The sequence below is a fragment of the Schistocerca americana genome, chromosome 9 (assembly GCF_021461395.2).
Source record: "Schistocerca americana isolate TAMUIC-IGC-003095 chromosome 9, iqSchAmer2.1, whole genome shotgun sequence".
Taxonomy (NCBI): Eukaryota; Metazoa; Arthropoda; class Insecta; order Orthoptera; family Acrididae; genus Schistocerca; species Schistocerca americana.
Genome location: NC_060127.1, coordinates 99,514,218 through 99,538,345, shown reverse-complemented (window position 1 = coordinate 99,538,345; position 24,128 = coordinate 99,514,218). Strand labels below are relative to the sequence as shown.

General features: G+C 44.2%; 1 protein-coding gene across 1 annotated transcript in view; it reads left to right on the top strand.

Annotated features, from left to right (window-relative positions):
• Positions 1-24,128, top strand: part of LOC124551122 — a 79,788-nt gene that overhangs the window by 11,474 nt on the left and 44,186 nt on the right. Inside the window, exons 2-3 of the mRNA XM_047126072.1 lie at positions 6,381-6,618; positions 10,712-10,881. Coding sequence (XP_046982028.1) covers positions 6,381-6,618; positions 10,712-10,881 — 408 coding nt within the window. The remainder of the gene's footprint in view (positions 1-6,380; positions 6,619-10,711; positions 10,882-24,128) is intronic.

The window sequence follows — 24,128 nt, the reverse complement described above, 5'->3', positions numbered from 1 at the left end:
TCGGTTCAGAATACGACGTGTACGCTAGGCATTATGTGCTGGACGTCCATCGTGTTGATACCACATAAGCATTCTGGTTCTTAGCGGCACTTCATCCAGAGGAAGTTGGCATACGCTGTGCCATTTGGACTACCATTGATGAAATAAGAGCCTATAAATGTAGTACTAAGCATCCCACATCAGACGTTAACTCTCCATTGACGCTGATGTTACACCTGTCTAAGCAATCGTGGGTTGTCGCAGGTCCAATAATGCATCTTCCTTGTTTTTACCTGTCCTTTGTTTGAGAAGGAATATTCATCGGTAAATAGAACATTGGAGAAGAAGTTCGGGTTGGCGATGATTTGCTGCTGTGCCCAGTGACAGAACTGTACACGATCTGGAAATCACCCCCATGGAATTCTTGTACATGGTAAGGATGGAACCGGTGCCGTGTAATAACACGCCGTACACTGGTCTTAGGAATTCCAGTCTCGTGTTCAAGCTGTCGTGTGCTCAGATGTGGATTCTTAGCAGCGGAAACGAGAACAGTAACTTCGGCAGCTTTGTCTGTGCGAGTGCTACGACGATTGAGCTTTCGTGGGTTGAAACTTCCCGTTTCCTGAAGCGTCGCAACAAGACGAGAAAACATCCGCCGGAAAGGTGAGTTCTTGTCAGGATATTGCTCTCTGTACAGTTCCGCTGCCTGCGTAGCATTTCGCCTGCCTTCAATAACAAGAACAATAAAAGAAACGTTATGTGGATGCAGTTTGTAGGAGTTGGGTTGGGTTGTTTGGGGAAGGAGACCAGACAGCGAGGTCATCGGTCTCGTCGGATTAGGGAAGGACGGGGAAGGAAGTCGGCCGTGCCCTTTCAGAGGAACCATCCCGGCATTTGCCTGGAGTGATTTAGGGAAATCACGGAAAACCTAAATCAGGATGGCCGGACGCGGGATTGAACCGTCGTCCTCCCGAATGCGAGTCCAGTGTCTAACCACTGCGCCACCTCGCTCGGTTTGTAGGAAAGACAGCCGTTACTGTATGCCTGCTCTACACAACAGTGTTTAAAAGGACTAAACTACTGTACTAAATGTACCCGTACATAAGAAAACAGTATTGCAATTACTGTTCTGCTAACTTACATTCCCCAGACATGGTTAGCGTATCTACCTTCTCTTCGTTGGTATACATTCTGCTCACACAACTCTTCAACTGACGATGGTTGACAGAATGAAGGGTGTGCATTCTACTTATGTTTACGCTTGTCCTCTGTCAACGTCAGCTCGTGGATGTGTTCCATTACCCCGAGTACCTTCACTAAGCGCTGGGAGCGTCAACGTCAGTGTTGTGTTGTGTAATTAATAACGTTGTGTTTCAGTGAATGGTAAACTGTCAAACATTTTTGAATAGGTCTTTAGGAGAGGAAATGAATTACCGAATCAAAACTAATGGGTGCCATTTAAAAAATTCATACCGCTGTTCATATCTTTGTAAAAAACAAAGCTACAACGAAGGCAATCATGCTGATTGATGTCCCTCTGACGCCTAAAGAACATTTGCTTGAAACATTTTGTAATTTGCATCTGGACAAACACTTATTTAGACTGGTCAAGACAAATGGGACACCCCGTATACCCAGTCGGTCGACGATGAGACATTACTAGCTACACTGTAGCGGGGTCTTTGCGGGTTTACTGAAGAAACATTAGTATTCCGTGATTTCTCGACGTTCGAACAGCTGTTTTTTAAATTAAATTCTTCGCCAAACTGTTTCTTACATCACCGAGTCTCAAAGAGACTCCAGAATTTCGACACATTTAAACCGTACAGAGTGTCGAGTATGGGTTCAGTGCTCTGTCATTGCCGATTTACTGGGCTGTAAGAGCCGTGTGTATACTACGGGGTCCCATGCATCTTTCCTCGACGGTACGACAAAGGAGCAAGTTTAGAAGTCATGCATCCCGTGCACCTTACGCGAATCTGAGAGGAAGATACTTTAGTATGCTCACGGTAAATGATAACAGCCAAACAGTACAGGATAAAGATTTATTGAAATCCTTGACCACGGTTTCGGTATATCTAAATATACCTTCATCAGAAACAAAAATACACCTAAACAGGAAGACACCTTCATTAGCAAAAAACTTAGCACCGTAAGTGAGATAGAACAAAAGAACAAACACTTATAGCTTTAAGTAACCGTGAAAATTACCAAAGTATTACAAGCACAAAAACTTTTAGTCACTTACTAAAATCATATCTTTCAGTGGAGATATATAAAACAATCGTACCAAAGGCGTCGTCAGTAGTTCAAATTAAAATATTACCACCATCTGTACAGCATAGTTATGAAGAGAAGGTCGATGCGAACACGGCTTATTAACAGTACTTAGTCTGCGAACTAGCGTAAAGAGGGTGTGGAAGCACTAGGGCAGGCAGTTTCAGCGAGAGAGAGCACTTGTGGTATGCGCGAGGCACTCGCGCACATTAAACCCAGGTATTCATACTCAGGTGAATCAAAATTTTGAAGGTTGTGTTAATTCAAACCCTCTGCCTTAATAAATAAAACATATCAGAACCATTTAAAACACCTACATACAACAGAAAATATGAAACCAATTTGCCCGTGTCCTAGTATCAAGCAGGTGAAGCTTGCGCTAAGGAACACATCTAACGAGAGAAGACAGTAGTGTTATGCGCACGAATCTCGTGCAAAGTAAAGACTAGGATACATACTAGCGAAAACGAACAAAATGTTATAGTAAGTCGAAACCATCTGTCGTCGTAAATAAGAAACATAACAGAGTAATTTAACCCACACATATACATCAAAAACCGCGAACTACAACAATAAAAAATTACGCAAAATCCCAACAAGACAGGAAAGGAGCATCTCACCAGCATCAAAAGACAAGAAAACTAGCTTCTATTCAGCCAGACTATATTACGTTAGAGCAAGGAGGGGTTTGTCATCTTAGAAACAATAGTATCCTTAGCAAATCACAGATTGGGTTTCGGAAGGGTTGCTCTACTGAGAATGCTATTTGCATGTTCACTCACCAGATTCTACAAGCATTAAACAATACAGTAGCACCGACTGGTATTTTCTGTGACCTATTTAAGACATTTGACTGCGTGAATCACGGTATTCTCCCAGCTAAATTAAATTTTTATGTTATTGATGGTAAAGCGAACCAATGGACTTTGTCATATATGACCTTAAGAATGCAGAAAGTTGTACTTAGTAATTCTAGCAATAAAACTCAGGAATATGATTCTGACGAATGAGGTTCCTCAAGCTTCAGTCTTAGGTCCACTGCTGTTCCTCATACATGTAATCAAGCTTCCATCTATATACAACAAACAGAATTAGTTCTTTTTGCAGATAACACTAGTAATGTAATTAATTCAAGAACACCTACACAAACAGTAGAAATTGTAAACAAGGTTCATTAAAGTATCATCGACTAGTTTTCCACAAAAGATTTCACCCTCAGTTTTATGTAAAAAGACACATCTTCAGTACTGCACGTCTAGGGATACTACGCCAATGACTAGAGTAAGACATGGTGAGGAAATAATTAATGTGAATCAACTATAGTGACTGAGTTACAGTGACAGAAGTCTCCCCAGTGGGACGGGCACCATTCACGTCATCCAAATGATGCAAAATCTGAAGATGTAATTAAAAGGCCGAAGCCGGTCAGGAGTTAACATCGGCTGCGATACAGACTGTTTTTAAATAATTTTATAATAGCTTTTCTGTATTTTTATATCGCATATCTCTGACAACATTCGCATTGCAAATAAAGAATTGTGAAGGAACTTATGCAGTTCTGCGATTTGCCCCTCCAAACTGAATTTATCGTCAAGCTGTAATCCCAATAATTGAACACCCTCAGCTTCTTCTGGACACTTGTCGTCATATTTTGTGCATTAATGGCAGTTCAGAACTGCATATAGTGTGTCTTTTCAAAGTTTAGTGACAGACTTGGCTACTAAACATTTACGAATGTTTGTAAGAATTTCATGAAGCGATCGTTCTATGACTATAACTGATCTGTGATACTACACTATTGGGCATTAAAATTGCTACACCACGAAGATGACGTGCTACAGACGCGAAATTTAACCGACAGGAAGAAGATGCTGTGATATGCAAATGATTAGCTTTTCAGAGCAAGGTTGGCGCCGGTGGCGACACCTACAACGTGCTGACATGAAGAAAGTTTCCAACCGATTTCTCAAACACAAACAGCAGTTGACCGGCGTCGCCTGGTGAATCGTTGTTGTGATGCCTCGTGTAAGGAGGAGAAATGCGAACCATCACGTTTCCGACTTTGATAAAGGTCGGATTGTAGCCTATCGCGATTGCGGTTTATCGTATCACGACATTGCTGCTCGCGTTGGTCGAGATCCAATGACTGTTAGCAGAATATGGAATCAGTGGGTTCAGGAGGCTAATACGGAACGCAGTGCTGGATTCCAACGGCCTCGTACCACTAGCAGTCGAGATGACAGGCATCTTATCCGCATGGCTGTAACGGATTGTGCAGCCACGTCTCGATCCCTGAGTCAACAGATGGGGACGTTTGCAAGACAACAACCATCTGCACGAACAGTTCAACGACGTTTGCAGCAGCAGGGAGTATCAGCTCGGAGACCGTGGCTGCGGTTACCCTCGACGCTGCATCACAGACAGAAGCGCCTGCGATGGTGTACTCGACGACGAACCTGCGTGCACGAATGGCAAAACGTCATTTATTCGGATGAATCGAGGTTCTGTTTACAGCGTCATAATGGTCGCATTCGTGTTTGGCGACATCGCGATGAACGCACATTGGAAGCGTGTATTCGTCATCGCCATACTGGCGTATCACCCGGCGTGATGGTATGGGGTGCCATTGGTTACACGTCTCGGTCACCTGTTGTTCGCATTGACGGCACTTTGAACAGTGGACGTTACATTTCAGATGTGTTACGACCCGTGGCTCTACCCTTCATTCGATCCCTGCGAAACCGTACATTTGAGCAGGACAATGCACGACCGCATGTTGCAGGTCCCGTACGGGCCTTTCTGGATACAGAAATTGTTCGACTGCTTCCCTGGCCAGCACATTCTCCAAATCTCTCACCAATTGAAAACGTCTGGTCAATTGTGGCTGAGCAACTGGCTCGTCACTATACACCAGTCACTACTCTTGATGAACTGTGGTATCGTGTTGAAGCTGAATGGGCAGCTGTACCTGTACGCGCCAGCCTATCTCTGTTTGACTCAATGCCCAGGCGTATCAAGGCCTTTATTACGCCCAGAGGTGGTTGTTGCGGGTACTGATTTCTCAAGATCTATGCACCCAAATTTCGTGAAAATGTAATCACATGTCAGTTCTAGTATAATGTATTGGCCAATGAATACCCGTTTGTCATCTGCATTTCTTCGTGGTGTAGCAATTTTAATGTCCAGTAGTGTATTTTATCAATATTAGATCTTGTGAACTCCGCTGTCATTAATGATGATTTCCAAATGACGCAACCAGCCACAAATACTTTTTAAATGTTTTATTTTGGTGGCATAACAATTTTCGAGCTACCCTGCCCAATTTCAGATGCATATTTTCGGCACATAGATGTTTTTTGAAATAGATAACATGCTGTTGACCAAGCCATCTGTGTAACGAAAATATTAGCCTTTGAAGACGGGCATGGTGTCCCGGAACTGGTTATGGCACTAAAATAAAACATTTAAAAAGTATTTGTGGCTGGTTCCTTCCCTCACCAACTATAATTCATTTGCTATTTACTGTAGTGTTGATCTCAGATGCAAACAAAATAAATTTGGTATCTGGTAATGTTATAGATGAAAGAAAAAAAGAAGAGACCTAAAATGGAACCTTGTGGAACACCATATGTAATTTGTTTTCAGTTGGGTCACGCCCTTGCCTTCAAATAATGGTTCAAATGGCTCTGAGCACTATGGAACTTAACTTCTAAGGTCATCAGTCCCCTAGAACTTAGAACTACTTACACCTAACTAACCTAAGGACATCACACGCATCCATGCCCGAGGCAGGATTCGAACCTGCGACCGTAGCGGTCGCGCGGTTGCAGACTGTAGCGCCTAGAACCGCTCGGCCACCCCAGCCGGCCACCCTTGCCCTCCCTTTCTTTCCTACCAGAGCTATAGGATTTGGACTATTTTCCAGATTTCCCTTACACCAAAATATTACAATTTGCATGTCGAATCGTGCAGAAAACTTCATTCCACGTTGACGTTTGTTGGTTGCCACTATCACGGTGTTTCACCTTCAGTGGCTAGCTGTGTCGATGTAGACGGAATTTCTTAGTTAAAGCTTGTCTGAACAGTGTATAAAACCTCAACATGACTGAATGAACCTTTTGCAGGACGGTTTGACGTTTCTCTAAAGTGCGAGACCCTGCAGAAGCCCTCCATCGCGGTGGCAGCTTTGCTGCGTGTGTTACCGAGCTGGACGTTGGGGGCGCAAAAGCTCGGGTTCGGGGAGTGCGAAGACGCCCTGGCGGTCATCCACGGACTTACCAACGACACCGCAGAGGGACAGTTCACCAGAGACCTCCGGTGCTTCATCGCTGACGACTGTATTGATTCCTGCTCTGTGCTGGGGTACGTACGCCATGGAAGGTACCAACCACCTATCTTATATGTAATCGAAATTAATTACAAAACAGTATACATAGCAAAGGCACGATTGTTACAAGGTAACCCGTTTCGATCATCGCATGATCATCTTCAGACCTTCATATTGATGGGCAATGGCTGTATATTGATCAGGAACCGCTGAATGACGATAATGAACTTCTCTTTGGTTCAGCTGTTCCTGCTCCATGTACAGCCATTGTCCATGAATATGCTGTCGTAGGTCTGAAGATGATCATGTGATGCTCGATACCCGTCACCTCGTAATAAATGTCTTTGTGATCTAGTCTCTTTAACGTCCGCCCCCGGTAACTCTGTGGTGAGCGCGACAGAATGTCAATCCTAAGGGCCCAGGTTCCATTCTCATCATCAATTCATCCCCATTGACGCGCAAGTCGCCAGAGTGGCGTCAAATCGAAAGAGTTGCACCTGGCGAACGGTATACCCGACGGGAGGCCCTAGTCACACGACATTTACATTTTAGTCTCTTTTACGAGGGTCGTTGAGTAAGTAATACCTCACATTTTTTTCTCAGAACCTACTTATCGTTAAGTCAGAATTTGGTGACAATATACATCAACATGTCTTGTCCATGTCTCCATCTCGTTCTATGGCCGTACGCCAACGTTGTGGAAGAGTAAGTATTACCTGCTGGTAAAAGCTCTTGCCTTGTTGCAGAAACCATGTTTTCACTGCATGACTGACACTCCCTTCATCTTCAAAGTGTATTTCTTGTAGAGAATCTTTAAGTGGCCCAAGGAGATTCCGAGGTTGTCAGACAGAGTTAGGTCGTGAGGTGTATGAGTGTCACTGCCAGATAAACTCCCACTCAGTGGTGGCCTGTTCTTACCAATATTCTTCCCACTAATCTCAGAACCAAAAGTGAAGAAGTGGAAATTCCCACAAGAACTCAGTTCTAAAAAGCGTTTCACAGGCTGCAGTAACCGAGCGCCTGAAGTCATTAAGGGCCACTTTGGCTTGAAGTTCAGGCAATAGAAGATTCGGATACCACAGAGAAACGGAAAGAACGATGGGATTAAGAGCCACCCGGGATGCCTATCTAGCTCAAAAACGGACGCATAAGGTTGTAGAGTTTGGTCTACCACGTCGTGAATACTCAAGGCAAAACCACATTCAAACGAAAGGGGTTGTAACGAAAGTGACCGTGGGGCACGTTCTGGAGAACTATCCGCTCTAAGTTTTTAAAAGTGGTGTGAAAGTGCACAACTGATTGCTACGACCTGGTTAACAGATTTAGACATTAAGCTGTGGATACATTGTGTGTGTACACTGATCAGCAAAAACATTGTGATCACCGACCTACTGTCTAAAAAAGAAAAAATACTCATCCAGGCGACTGCAGCGTCACCTGGCAAAGTGTGTCTGCTAGTCAGAAACACGCACGATGCTTGTAGAGTCAGTGAGCGTGCTGTCCGTGTGAAGAACATTTTCAGCTGTCCCCATCGAGGTATATCAACAACGCCTGTCGGCAGCTGAGGGTTTCAATTAATTATCATTTGTTCAAATAACTTACGGGTTTGCTGCCGGGTGACGTAGTCGAACACCGCCGATATTTCGCCAGGAGCACACCCTGCCGTTCTCAAGGCACAAATGCAAGGAAGAAGAAATGTGCAAGCAAATTTAGTACCTCGGTTCACAGAGGAGAAACAAGGAAGACACCACACACAGAACAAGTGTCAACACAAACAAAGATATTTCTGATGTTGGTTATCTTTGGTTGTGTTGACACTTGTTCTGTGTGTGGTGTCTTCCTAGTTTCTCCTCTGTGAACCGAGGTATTAAATTTGCTTGCACATTTCTTCTTCCTTGCAGTTGTGCCTTGAGAATGGCAGGGTGTGCTCCTGTCGAAATATCGGCGGTGTTCGACGACGTCACCCGGCAGCAAACCCGTAAGTTATTTGAACATTCGATTCACCGGGAAAAGTTAAGGTCTCACATAATTATCATTTATTTCTAGGGGTGCTGCACGGTCATCAATGGTATCTGTTCTTTCGGGAATAGTTACTATCTTCATATACACTATTTGAGTTTGACTGAGGGTAGATTGTGATGGCCCGGAGGTTCGGACGAGCATTTTGGAAACTGCACGACTTGTAGGGTGTTCGAGGAGTGCTGTGGTGAGCGGCATCAAAATGTGTCGAAACCAAGATGAAACCACGTTCAGATGTCGTGGGGTTGGGCTTCCATCCCTCATTACAGGTGTCGGACACAGTAGGATGGGCAGACTGGTGAAACAGGACAGGCGGCGAACTGTGGCCGAACTAACATCAAACATCCTGGGCAGAATGCGAGTGTGTCGGAACACACAGTGCACCGAAAAGTCGTAACGATGGGGCTCCGCAGCCGACGACACACGCATGTGCAAATGTTAACGACACGACATCGGCGACTATCACTGAAATGGGCACGTGACCATCGGCACTGGATACTGGTGCAGTGGCAGAGCGTTGCATAGTCTGATCAATACCTTCTTCATCATTCCGATAGGTGGGAACGAATCAGTCACCTTCCAGGGGAACGGCTCCTTGAGAGAATGAGATTTTCACTCTGCAGCGGGGTGTGCGCTGGTAAGAAACTTCCTGGCAGATTATAAACTGTGTGCAGGACCGAGACTCTAACTCTGCACCTTTGCCTTTCGCGGGCAAGTGTAGGTTCGCAGGAGAGCTTCTGTGAAGTTTGGAAGGTAGGAGACGAGATACTGGAAGAAGTAAAGCTGTGAGGACGGGCCGTGAGTCGTGCTAGGGTAGCTCAGACGGTAGAGCACTTGGCCGCAAAAGGCCAAGGTCCCGAGTTCGTCTCGGTCCAGCACAGTTTTTATCTGCCAGGAAATTGCAGCTCCTTGACATCTTTACGGAGACAAGAAGGCGCCGACTCCATTATGCTCTGCGTAACATTCACGTGCGCATCTACAGTGGGGCTTGTGCAAGGCACCACGACAGGCAAGGAGTGTCTTACACTGGTTGCGGACTACGTATATCCGTGGCGATCATGTTTCCTCACGGCAATGGGATTTTCAAGAAGATAATGCTCCTTTTCACAAGGCCAGGAGTGTGGTGGAGTTGTTCGAGGAACACAGTGTCGAGTTCCAGTTGATGTACTGGCCGCCCAATTCGCCAGATCTGAACCGCGTCGAGCACATCTGGGATGTGACCGAACGTGACGTCAGAGCTCATAACCCCGCCCCCCGCTCTTCGGAATTTGCATGAATTACGAAGCGTGTGTCCGCAGATGTGGTGCCAGCTTCTCTTCCAGTGACCTACGAAGGCCTCACTGCTTTCATGCCACGACGTTTCAACGCTGTTATCCATGCCTAAGCTAGACGTACCGACTATTAGGTAGATCGTCATAATGTTGTGCCTGATCAGTGCATATGTGTTTTTTCTGGAAAGCTATACGATAGTAATTATCCTTCTGTGTTAGAGCATCATGGTCTGTTATAGTTTTCGACAGATGTGTGCACAGGTGTGGCAATGGCCGAGCCGCAGTGGCTACACCGGTTCCCGTGAGAGATCCCCGAACTTAAGCGCTGTCAGCTGTGGCTGGCACTTGGATGGGTGACCATCCGGGCCGCCATGCGCTTTTGTCATTTTTAGGGGTGCACTCAGCCTCGTGATGCCAATTTAGGAGCTACTCGACCGAATAATAGCGGCTCTGGTCAGAGAAAACCATCATAACGACTGGGAGAGCGGTGTGCTGACCCCACGCCCCTCCTATCCGCATCCTCAGCTGAGGATGACACGGCGGTCGGATGGTTCCGATGGAGCACTTGTGGCCTGAAGACGGAGTGCTGTGGGCAGGCGTACTTGCATCTCTACAGATACTGGCCGCGTTACCAAAATGTGGCAGTAGTTACGCATACCACCTATAATTTACAGCGCAATAACTCATTCTAATACCGTGATTCATTTCCAATTACCTTTGTTCGAAGAAACGGGAGAAGGGGTGAGTTGGATTTTGCTTTCACCATTTTGTAGTACAAAATGTAATCAAAATTCAAAATATCACTTGTTACATCAGATGATTACGTTGTATTTCAAAGGTTGAACGACACGGAGTGGAACGTGGAAACACTGGAAACTGATCAGAGGGAGCCTATCCTATCCCAGTTGCTGCACGCTGTTCGGCGCATCACAAAAGCCATAAAAACCAGGAGACGATGTGCCGAGGGACGTCAATGGAACTTTCTTCAGCAGTACTTGAACAAAACTGGTGAGTGACTTATTTGGGAGTATGTTCCTTGGAATTGCATCCTTGGCGGAGAATTTCATTCATGTAATCTTGTCGGTTTATCAGCGAAGGTGATAAATAAGAAACTCACTTAAACGTTGCGACAATGTGATGCCATGCCTCTCCTGATAACGCAAGAAGTATTCACGAAGTATAGTATTCTTAAAGAAAGTGTAGTGTATACATAACACCTCCTAGTACCACTATGGTCAATATGAGCCCACAAGCACTATGGAAAAATATAACTCTCTTGATTTCTAAACTGTTGTTATTGTGGTCTTCAGCCCTGAGACTGGTTTGATGTAGCTCTCCATGCTACGCTATCCTGTGCGAGCTTCTTCATCTCCCAGTACCTACTGAACCTACATCCTTCTGAATCTGCTTGGTGAATTCATCTCTTGGTCTCTCTCTACGATTTTTAGCCTCCACGCTGCCCTCCAATCCTAAATTGGTGATCCCTTGATGCCTCAGAACATGTCCTACCAACCGATCCCTTCTTCTAGTGAAGTTGTGCCACACACTTCTCTTCTCCCCAATCCTATTCAATACCTTCTCATTAGTTATGTGATCTACCCATCTAATCTTCAGCATTCTTCGGTAGCACCACATTTCGAAAGCTTCTGTTCTCTTCTTGTCCAAACTATTTATCGTACATGTTTCACTTCCATACATGGCTACACTCCATACAAATATTTCAGAAACGACTTCCTGATACTTTAAGCTATACTCGATGTCAACAAATTTCTCTTCTTCAGAAAGGCTTTCCTTGCCATTGCCAGTCTACATTTTACATCCTCTCTACTTCGACCATCATCAGTTATTTTAATCCCCAAATAGCAAAACTCCTTTACTACTTTAAGTGTCTCATTTCCTAATATAATTCCCTCGGCATCACCCGACTTAATTCGACTACATTCCATTATCCTCGTTTTTGTTGATGTTCATCTTATATCCTCCCTTCAAGACACTACCCACTACGTTCAAGTGCTCTTCCAAGTCCTTTGCTGTCTCTGACAGAATTACAATGTCATCGGCGAACCTCAAAGTTTTTATTTCTTCTCCGTGGATTTTAATTCCTACTCCGAACTTTTCTTTTCTTTCCTTTGCTGCTTGCTCAATATACAGATTGAATAACATCGGGGAGAGGCTACAACCCTGTCTCACTCCCTTCCCAACCACAGCTTCCCTTTCATGCCCCTCGACTCGTATAACTGCCATCTGGTTTCTGTACAAATTGTAAATAGTCTTTCGCTCCCTGTATTTTACACCTGCCACCTTCAGAATTTGAGAGTATTCCAGTCAACATTGTCAAAAGCTTTCTCTAAGTCTACAAATGCTAGAAACGTAGGTTTGCCTTTCCTTAATCTAGCTTCTAAGATAAGTCGTTGGGTCAGTATTGCCCCACGTGTTTCAATATTTTTACGGAATCCAAACTGATCTTCCCCGAGGTCGGCTTCTACTAGTTTTTCCATTCGTCTGTAAAGAATTCTCGTTAGTATTTTGCAGTAGTGACATATTAAACTGATAGTTCGGTAATTTTCACATCTGTCAACACCTGCTTTCTTTGGGATTGGAATTATTACACTCTTCTTGAAGTCTGAGGTTATTTCGCCTGTCTCATACATCTTGCTCGCCAGATGGTAGAATTTTGTCAGGACTTGCTCTCCCAAGGCCGTCAGTAGTTCTGATGGAATGTTGTCTACTCCCGGGGCCTTGTTTCGAGTCAGGTCTTTCAGCGCTCTGTCAATCTCTTCAAGCAGTACCGTATCTCCCATTTCATCTTCATCTACATCCTCTTCCATTTTCATAATATTGTCCTCAAGTACATCGCCCTTGTATAGACCCTCTATATACTCCTTGCATCTTTCTGCTTTCCCTTCTTTGCTTAGAAGTGGGCTTCCATCTGAGCTTTTGATATTCATACAAGTGGTTCTCTTTTCTCCAAAGGTCTCTTTAATATTCCTGTAGGCAGTATCTATCTTACCTCCAGTGAGATAAGCCTCTATATCCTTACATTTGTCCTCTAGCCATCCCTGTTTAGCCATTTTGCACTTCCTGTCGATCTCATTTTTGAGAGGTTTGTATTCCTTTTTGCCTGCTTCATGTACTGAATTTTTATATATTCTCCTTTCATCAATTAAATTCCATATTTCTTCTGTTACCCAAGGATTTCTAGTAGCTCTCGTTTCTTTACCTACTTGATCCTCTGCTGCCTTCTCTACTTCATCCCTCAAAGCTACCCATTCTTCTTCTACTGTATTTCTTCCCCCCATTCCTGTCAATTGTTTCCTTATGCTCTCCCTGAAACTCTGTACAACCTCTGGCTTAGTCAGGTTATCCAGGTCCCATCTCCTTAAATTCCCTCCTTTTTGCAGTTTTTTCAGTTTTAATCTACAGTTCATGACTAATAGATTGTGGTCAGAGTCCACATCTGCCCTGGAAATGTCTTACAATTTAGAACCTGGTTCCTAAATCTCTGTCTTACCGTTATATAATCTACCTGAAACCTGTCAATATCTCCAGGCTTCTTCCATGTATACAACTTTCTTTTATGATTCTTGAACCAAGTGTTATCTATGATTAAGTTGTGCTCTGTGCAAAATTCTACTAGGCGGCTTCCTCTTTCATTTCTTACCCCCAATCTATAGTCACCTACTACGTTTCCTTCTCTCCCTTTTCCTACTACCGAATTCCAGTCACCCATGACTATTAAGTTTTCGTCTCCCTTCACTATCTGAATAATTTCTTTTATTTCATCATACATTTCTTGAATTTCTTCGTCATCGGCAGAGCTAGTTGGCATATTAACTTGTACTACTGTTGTAGGTGTGGCCTTCGTGTCTATCTTCGCCACAATTTCTAAACTATTATTTTCAAAATATATTACTTTTTCCTTCTGAGTCAACTTTATCCAATTATGTTAATTAGTATATTTACAACGTAATACAATTTGTTCATGGGTTTTGCACTAAGTTTCACTGGAGTCGATATTAACCCAAAATTAAATTGTTCGTTTTTTTTGTGTAACTTTTACGAAATTGAATGACATCTGTCACGGTGAACAGCTGCTATACTAAACACTTGAAGTATTCAAAATAGTATATCCACATATTTTTGTACCCATTTTAGGGTATCTTTCCTTAGCTGTTATATCATTCCTGGTACCAATGGGGTCAATATAATCCCATAAACACAACGGAACTGTGTATCTCCCTTGTTTACAAAGCAATTAGTTTCCAAATATGTGACTTGCTCCCTCTGAGTCGATTGTAACGAAGATGTTGATGATTAGTGGTTTAGTGCGCTACATGGCAAAGTCACAGCGTCAAATTGTATCCACAGATGTTTTGCTGGGTTTTATGTTTTCAGTACATTTAAATTTATTCACGACTTCTAGCAGTGAGTACCGCTGGTGTCAATATGACACCCGTCCATATTTCTTTTTGTATGTCCACCCTTCTGATTGGAGGTTTGAGAGATTTCGGCCATACACTTATGTAATAAAATGGAACACTCACAGGCGTCCTTACGATGTTATTTATTACATGGCTACTAGTTTCGGTACCCCAGTACCAGGCCTTAACTGAGGCTGAAGGCGTTAACTCCAACCACATACACAATTCATCAATGGCCAACATCTGTGAACTGGTTTTCGCATACTACCTGTAGCAATGAGGTTTTGTCTCCAACATCTACTATCAACTGGTAGCCATATAATAAATAACATCGTAAGGATGGCCGTAGATGTTCCATTATCATATAAATTTCTTTTCGTTTCTTGAACCTAACATTTTTAAAAATAGAGTTATAGTGAACAGTTTTAGTATATGTTTTTATCTTAGTTCATTAAAATTCTACCAATATATCCTGTGTAAGTTGTTAGGGGTCTTTACGACCTGAGTAGTAGTCAGTGAAAGAAAAACATCCTGGTAGTGCATGATAAGGTATGTTATGAAGCAACATGAGCAACGGACGAAAAATTCAGATTTAAAACGAACGTAAACAGTCTTGACCGCAAGATGCCTTTATTTTTATGGTTGCCAGTTTCGGTCATTTGCCGACCATCTTCAGACCTCATACCATGATGGTAGGCGGTGGCGGTGAACGGAGCAGGTGTTCAGAACTCCACGAACGTCAACTGCTCAAAGCAATAACCATTAGAAACGGTTTCTTGTAGTCGAGACTATTTATGTTGATTTTAACGTACTTGGAAAAACCGCTGTTCTCCGCTTGAAAAGTTCTCAAAAATTACTGAAAAATTCTACTGATAACCAGATTAAAAAATGGTTAAAATGGCTCTGAGCACTATGGGACTTAACTTCTGTGGGCATCAGTCCCCTAGAACTTAGAACTACTTAAACCTAACTAACCTAAGGACATCACACACATCCATGCCCGAGGCAGGATTCGAACCTGCGACCGTAGCAGTCCCGCGGTTCCGGACCACGAGACCACGAGACCACGAGACGAGACCACGAGACCACCGCGGCCGGCTATAACCAGATTACACCTATGGGACCTAGTATGATTAATATACAACACAGACGTTGAGGACAAATTTCAGTTGATGGCAAATAAGCTCGTCAGGCAATAAGAGTCTACAAGATGCTTTCATCTAAATGTACATGGTTGCCACGCAGTTCACACTTAAAAGGCTTGGCATAGGGTTCATCGGACCACCTTCAGACTATTTCTCTAGCGTCCCACACTCGAACAGTGTTTGGGAAAATGCGCACTTAAATTTTTATTTACGACCACTGATTTCTCTCAATTTTTTACGATAATTTTTTCTTCTTCTGCAGATTGGCGTCAATAAAATGCTTTCGTATCCAGAGGAGAAAGATGATGGTTGAAATTTTCTGGAAAGATCTCGCCTCCATGAAAAACGCCTATGTGTTAACTATTGCCACCCCAACTCGCTTATCATATCCGTCATACTCTCTACTCCGTTTTGCGATGTTACAAAAAGAGCTGGACTTTCTCGATGTCCTCTGTCTGTCCTATCTGGTAAGGATGCCACACCACACAGCAGTATTCTTGCTGAGGATGGATAAGTGTAGAGTAGGCAGGTACTTTAGTAGACCTGTTGCGTGTTCTGGGTGTTCTGCCAATAAATTGATTTGCGGTCTGCACAATATTTTCTATGTGATCGTTCCAATTTAAGTTTTTCCTAATTGAAATTCCGAGGTACTTAGCTGAATTGAATATATTTATGTTTTATATCGTGTAAGCGACATTTAACGCATACCGTTTAGTACTCATCTGGACGACTTCACACGTTTTGTTATTCAGAGACAAATGTCATTTTCCGCGCCACACAGATATCGTGTCTGTGTCATTTAACAATTGGTTTTGATCTTCTGATGACTTTGCTATACGTTAACTGACAGCATCATCTGCAAACTGTCTAAGAGGGCTGTCAAAAAAATGGTTCAAATGGCTCTGAGCACTATGGGACTTAACTTCTTAGTTCATCAGTCCCCTAGAACTTAGAACTACTTAAACCTAACTAACCTAAGGACATCACACACATCCATGCACGAGGCAGGATTCGAACCTGCGACCGTAGCGGTCGCGCGGTACCAGACTGCAGCGCCTACAACCGCTCGGCCACTCCGGCCGGCGAGGGCTGTCAGATTGTCTCGTAAATTCATGTATAATTGAAGAAGTGTGTTCGTTTGTTTGTTTGTTTTTTTTTTAATTCATACAAATCTACAGTTTTATTCACATCTTGATGAAATTGTGATACTTTACCTTCAAGACAAGAGGAAGCTTACAAAAAAATTTGTAACCTGACTTGAAACATATATATATGTTACATATAAAGGAGAAAGGTTATTACCAAACACTGTAAAAATCCATTGCCTATTTAGTTCACATTTCTATACGATCCGCTAATGAACTTTTGGGCAGACATAGGCTACACTTATTTTTCTAACATACACCATATACAAATATGTACATAAAATATGTAAAGGAGAGACGTTGTTAACAAACATCTTGAAACGTACTTGACCGATTTACTTCATACTTCTTGGCTGATTTACTTCAAATTTCTACACTCAGATGGAAAAAATGTAGAATATTAATGAAGCATCAAACATGAAGCCGTGCTTAATGCGTAGCTAGAGATCATCACAAGTAGTACGTAAGTCTGTGCCTGACGTTCAAGAGCGTGCCCTGCACAAATGATTTTTCCTACTTGCTTTTTCTATGTTATTATTTTATTTGTTTGTCTAGAGAATTGCCTAATCAAATTTTAAAAGCCGTTACTGGGCAAGTGTTGACGTAGGTTAGTTCTGCTTGGGTTCATTTGTGCAGGGCACGCTCTTGAATGTCAGGCACAGACTTACGTACTACTTGGGATGACCTCTGGTTACGCATTAAGCACGGCTTCATGTCTACTCGATGTGCGTGGCTAGCACTCCCTTAAATCTACATCTACATCTATATCTACATCCATACTCCGCAAGCCACCTGACGGTGTGTGGCGGAGGGTACCTTGAGTACCTCTATCGGTTCTCCCTTCTATTCCAGTCTCGTATTGTTCGTGGAAAGGAGGATTGTCGGTATGCCTCTGTGTGGGCTCTAATCTCTCTGATTTTATCCTCAAGATCTCTTCGCGAGATATAAGTAGGAGGGAGCAATATACTGCTTGCCTCTTCGGTGAAGGTATGTTCTCGAAACTTCAACAAAAGCCCGTACCGAGCTACTGAGCGCCTCTTCTGCAGAGTCTTCCACTGGAGTTTATCTATCATCTCCGTAACGCTTTCGCGTTTACTAAATGATCCTGTAACGATGCGCGCTGCTCTCCATTGGATCTTCTCTATCTCTTCCATCAACCCTATCTGGTACGGATCCCACACTGCTGAGCAGTATTGAAGCAGCGGGCGAACAAGCGCACTGTAGCCTACTTCCTTTGCTTTCGGATTGCATTTCCTTAGGATTCTTCCAATGAATCTCAGTCTGGCATCTGCTTTACCGACGATGAACTTTATGTGATCATTCCATATTAAATCACTCCTAATGCGTACTCCCAGATAATTTATGGAATTAACTGCTTCTAGTTGCTGACCTGCTATTTTGTAGCTAAATGATAAGGGAACGATCTTTCTATGTATTCGCAGCACATTACACTTGTCTACATTGAGATTCAATTGCCATTCCCTGCACCATGCGTCAATTCGCTGCAGATCCTCCTGCATTTCAGTACAATTTTCCATTGTTACAACCTCTCGATATACCACAGCATCATCAGCAAAAAGCCTCAGTGAACTTCCTATGTCATCCACAAGCTCATTTATGTATATTGTGAATAGCGACGGTCCTACGGCACTCCCCAGTAGCACACCTGAAATCACTCTTACTTCGGAAGACTTCTCTCCATTGACAACAACATGCTGCGTTCTGTTACCTTGGAACTCTTCAATCCAATCACACAATTGGTCTCATAGTCCATATGCTCTTACTTTGTTCATTAAACGACTGTGGGGAACTGTATCGAACGCCTTGCGGAAGTCAAGAAACATGGTATCTACCTGTGAACCCGTGTCTATGGCCCTCTGAGTCTCGTGGACGAATAGCGCGAGCTGGGTTTCACACGACCGTCTTTTTCGAAACCCATGCTACCATCAACATATCAGGCGGCCAGACTAAATACAGTAACAAGTTACTGAAACAATCAAGATAGTTTTCAGTGCACTCGGATATTCAGTTAACATGAATGAAATGAAATGTCGTGTGACTAGGGCCTCCCGTCGGGTAGACCCCTCGCCTGGTGCAAGTCTTTCGATTTGACGCCACTCCGGTGACTTGCGCGTCGATGGGGATGAAATGGTGATGATTAGGACAACACAACACCCAGTCCCTGAGCGGAGAAAATCTCCGACCCAGCCGGGAATCGAACCCGGGCCCTTTGGATTGACAGTCTGTCGCGCTGACCACTCAGCTACCGGGGGCGGACAGTTAACATGAATAGAACCCACCAAGGAACGATTCGACGACTCCAGTTCATTCACTTCGACTAACATGCAACAGACGCGAAGGAAATCGGTCCTTCAAATCTCAAGGAAATCCCAATCACCGTCGGCGGCGGATCTGCACTCAAACGGCTAACCACGCCGCAGCAGCTGCCCACGCTCCTTCGTCGTACCGACTCGGCCACTCGCCAGCGCCGCACCTCACTGTCACTCACACAGCTGATACTCGAACTCAGGCCCGCGCAGAGCGATCGCACCGCAGTTAAATAGCCGTCCGCCAAAGATGCGAAGAAGACAAGCAGGCATCGAAAATCGACTCATAACAATCGGGATGACAATCAGAAGCTTCCTGGCAGATTAAAAATGTGTGCCGGACCGAGACTCGAACTCGGGACCTTTGCCTTTTGCGGGCAAGTTGAAACGGTCCTGTAGCCACCTTTCATTGCCAACTCTCGTAGTGGTCAAGTCGGCAAAGAGGTTTCCGCTACTTGTGAGAAATCCACCTGCGTTAGGTTGGTGGCGGAAATGGCATCCTGGGGTTTTCCGGTCGACGCGGAGCGTGGAGGAGGCTGGAGAAGCGGGAGGCAATCTGCCGCCGGTACGGGAAGCGTACACAGCTGTGCTCCAGTCGAAGAAGGGTGAGTTGGACTGACCGCGTGGCGCGTTGTCACATAAAGAGGGGAGCTTTTAGCTTTTGGCCTCGAATTTCGTCTTATAAAGATTTACTTGCTGGGTTGCAGCAGGGAATGCAAGGCTTTTGTAGACTTTCAGTTTGATTCCCAATGCAGTCTTGACTTTGATCCGTGAGAGGAACGCAGCACAAAGGAGTTGCATATGTTGAAGTGCCCTCGGTTCAGTGTGAATGTTTATGTGCCTACAACTGTGTGTGTATGCTTCTAATCTTTTCCGGATCTTGGTAACTTTTGTGTATTTGTGGATTTTCTTTGTCTCATGTGATTAAAATTTGGCCACGGTCCATAGAAGTTGTCTCCGCGGACCGAGTGGGCACGCGAGTCTGTTATGAAACGTATAGTATTTCACAAGCAATTGTACATAGTTAGCATGCAACAGCAGTCTATAGATGCACTACATCAATGTTTTAAGGAATAAATAATTTTGCCTTCAATCTTATCTTGTGTACCGATGTTACGTCGCCGTTACCTTCGCCATTTACCTTGTAGTTTTCCTTGTTGGCCCACCTATAGCGTTTCCATGTGCACAGGTGTAGTGATTAGTGTCCCTTTTTTTATCTGAAACAAATGCTCTGGAATAGATCGTGTTTTCACGAATCTTGCTACAGGCTGCACTTACGCATGGTGTTCACGACCTATTTACTTTACTCAATATTTGATTCACGGGAAGAATGCCTGGATCATATTAATAACTACATCCCATTCTTTATCAATGACTTTACAATGAATGTTCTTTTGTGAGTTTTTCTTATTAATAAATTAAGTAATTTTCCGACTCAGTGCTACCTCTTCTTTGTCGTGTGGCTAGAGTTGGTGGCGACCCTATCTTTTATATTGATTTCAGTGTCAAATAGCATTTTCTTATTCAAAGCGCGCGTGGGTCTTTTAGCTATCAGGATACATTCAAAGGGCGCTTCATGCTTCTTGCACATAGCGTCCTTTTATTCATGCTACTTACAAAGTGCTCTACCAAAGCACATGCCCGCGAAAGGCAAAGGTCCCGAGTTCGAGTCTCGGTCCGGTACACAGTTTTAATCTGCCAGGAAGTTTCATATCAGCGCACATTCAACTGCAGAGTGAAAAGCTCATTCTGGAAACATCCCCCAGGCTGTGGCTAAGCCATGTCTCCGCAATATCCTTTCTTTCAGGAGTGCTAGTTCTGCAAGGTTCGCAGGAGAGCTTCTGTAAAGTTTGGAAGGTAGGAGACGAGGTACTGGCAGAAGTGAAGCTGTGAGGACGGGGCGTGAGTTGTGCTTGGGTAGCTCAGTTGGTAGAGCACTTGCCCGCGAAAGGCAAAGGTACTGAGTTCGAGTCTCGGTCCGGCACACAGTTTTAATCTGACAGGAAGTTTCATATAAGCGCACACTCCGCTGTAGAGTCAAAATCTCATTCTGGGATGACAATCGATGGTGACTGGCTCTAGCAGCGCACCAGCTCACTAGGTAGCATAAACACTCCGTAAAATAGTAGAATATAAACCTTTTGATGAGCTTAACTATATCGAATTTTGTAGCTGATTTTTCAGGTACCGTAGCTATTATACAGTGTGCTACAAAAATCTACGGCCAAACTTTCAGGAAACATCCCTCACACATAAAGAAAGAAAATATGTTATGTGGACATGTGTCCGGAAACGCCTACTTTCCATTTTAGAGCTCATTTTATTACTTCTCTTCAAATCACATTAATCATGGAATGGAAACACACAGCAACAGAACGTACCAGCGTGACTTCAAACACTTTGTTATAGGAAATGTTCAAAATCTCCTCCGTTAGCGAGGATACACGCATCCACCCTCCGTCGCATGGAATCCCTGATGCGCTGATGCAACCCTGGAGAATAGCGTATTGTATCACAGCCGTCCACAATAAGAGCACGAAGAGTCTCTACATTTGGTACCGGGGTTGCGTAGATAAGAGCTTTCGAATGCCCCCATAAATGAAAGTCAAGAAGGTCGAGGTCAGGAGAGCGTGGAGGCCATGGAATTGGTCCGCCTCTACCAATCAATCGGTCACCGAATCTGTTGTTGAGAAGCGTACGAACACTTCGACTGAAATGTGCAGGAGCTCCATCGTGCGTGAACCACATGTTGTGTCGTACTTGTAAAGGCACATGTTCTAGCAGCACACGTAGAGTATCCGGTATGAAATCATGGCGGTGAATCGAGGAAGTACAGTACATACTGACGAAACTAAAATGAGCTCTAACATGGAAATTAAGCGTTTCCGGACGCATGTCCACATATTATTTCTTTATTTGTGTGGGAGGAATGTTTCCTGAAAGTATGGCCGTACCTTTTTGTAACAGCCTGTATATATCGGAGCCCTATCCTGCGCGGTTATAAATAATATAGCTCTTTCCCAATAGCCACAGACGCCACTAACCTCTCATGTCTTTTCATTTCGTCAAACTACTGCTGCGAGTTTTCCTCATTTTCCAGTGTTCTGTCGACAGCTGCTACGCCATCTGCTACAGAGCCAGTCACTGATAGACTCGCCGATATTGGAATTATGGATGGAAAGAATCCACCGAGTGTTCTAGGCAATGGTAGGACACTAGGCGTCTTAATCAGTTACCCTTCCGAGTCCTATCTGCTGAAAGTGATTTTAAATGGCCTGGTGTGACCTTCTTCTTCTTCAGCTTATTCTTTGTCTTCAGTGAATGATGAGCAGCACTCGTAACTAAACTGAAGTTTACACCGATACCCAGTTTAAGTTTTGTGTGGACTCCTTTATTTACTGCTAGTGTGATGCTATGCTGCCTAATAGCGATATCCCTACTTGAACTCGTTTCCATAAATCCGTCAGCTAAACTTCTATCGGCAGCGTGGCATCCTGGAAGATCTTCATTTGCTGCATACACAGTATCGTGATGTCTGCAGACCTCTTGCTACCACACACAATTCACTTTTTTGGCTTTGTTCTTGATCTCCAGGTCATAATTGGGGATGTGACGTTGTGTAAGTAATTCGCCGACAGTAATACAACCTCTGCTGGTGTCTTACTATCATTTATGTTATGATAGAGCACGGTTTGACATCTTTGATCTACGTGCTTGGCTACGTAGCAAATCATTGGCATCCACTCTCCTGTTGTGTGATAACTGTCAGCAGAACAATATAACAGGAGCCTTATGCCCCTATCGCCTCATGAGACAGTCTACAACAAAGATAACTGGTTCACTAATTTTCTGGCAGCGCGGGATTAGCCGAGCGGTCTGGAGCGCTGCAGTCATGGACTGTGCGGCTGGTCCTGGCGGAGGTTCTCCCTCGGGCATGGTTGTGTGTTGTGTCCTTAGGATAATTTAGATTAAGTACTGTGTAAGCTTAGGGACTGATGACCTTAGCAGTTAGGTCCCATATGATTTCACACACATCTGAACATTTTTGAACACTAATTCTCTGTAATTCTTCTGTATAGCTATTTCACTACTGCTGCTGTTCTTTATAAGTTCTAGGGTTCGTTATTTCACCTTTGGAAGCTGTAAATATCTCCGATGCCCAGTTGAGGAGTTGTAATTTCACTATTTCTGTCTTGCTTCTCTGAAATACGCACACATCAAAAAAAGTTTTGCATCACCTCGGTTCCGAGAGTTCCGGAACCTGTGCAGAAAATTGGAACTGAGATCACCATAAACATCATTTCCGCCAATTTATTGCTCATGAAAACCACACATTGCATGTTGTACCACCGTACAGCGAGACCTGCAGAGGTGATGGTCCAGATGGCTGTACACACCGGCACTTCTAATACCCAGTACGACGTCCTCTTGCATTAATGCATGACTACATTCGTCGTGGCCTACTATCCACAAGTTTGTCAAGGCACTGTCGGTCCAGATTGTTCCACTCCTCAACTGTGATTCGGCGTAGATCCCTCAGAGTGGTTGGTGGGTCACGTCGTCCATAAACAGTTCTTTTCAATCTATCCCACGCCTTGTCGTTAGGGTTCATGTCTGGCGAACATGCTGACCACTCTAGTCGAGCGATGTCGTTATCATGAAGGAAGTCATTCACAAGACATGCACGATGTAGACGAATGCCTCGCGAATATGCTGCCGATATGGTTCCACTATCGGTCGGAGGATTGCATTGACGTATCGTACAGCTGTTACCACGCCTTCCGTGACCACCAGCGACATCCGTCGGCCCAACATAATGCCACCCCAAAACAGCAGTGAACCTCCACCTTGCTGCACTCGCTGGACAGTATGTCTAAGGCGCACAGTCTGACCGGGTTGCCTCCAAACACGTCTCCGACGATTGTCTGGTTGAAGGCATATGGGACTCTCATCATTGAAGAGAACGTGATGCCAATCCTGAGCGGCCCATGCTGCATGTTGTTGGGCCCATCTGTGTATGGTGTCGTGGTTGCAAAGATGGACTTTGCATGGACGTCGACAGTGAAGTAGCGCATCATGCAGCGTATTGCGCACAGTTTGAGTCGTAGCACGACGTGCCGTGGCTGCACGAAAAGCATTATTCAACATGGTGGCGTTGCTGTCAGGGTTCCTCCGAGCCATAATCCGTAGGTAGCGGTCATCCACTGCAGTAGTAGC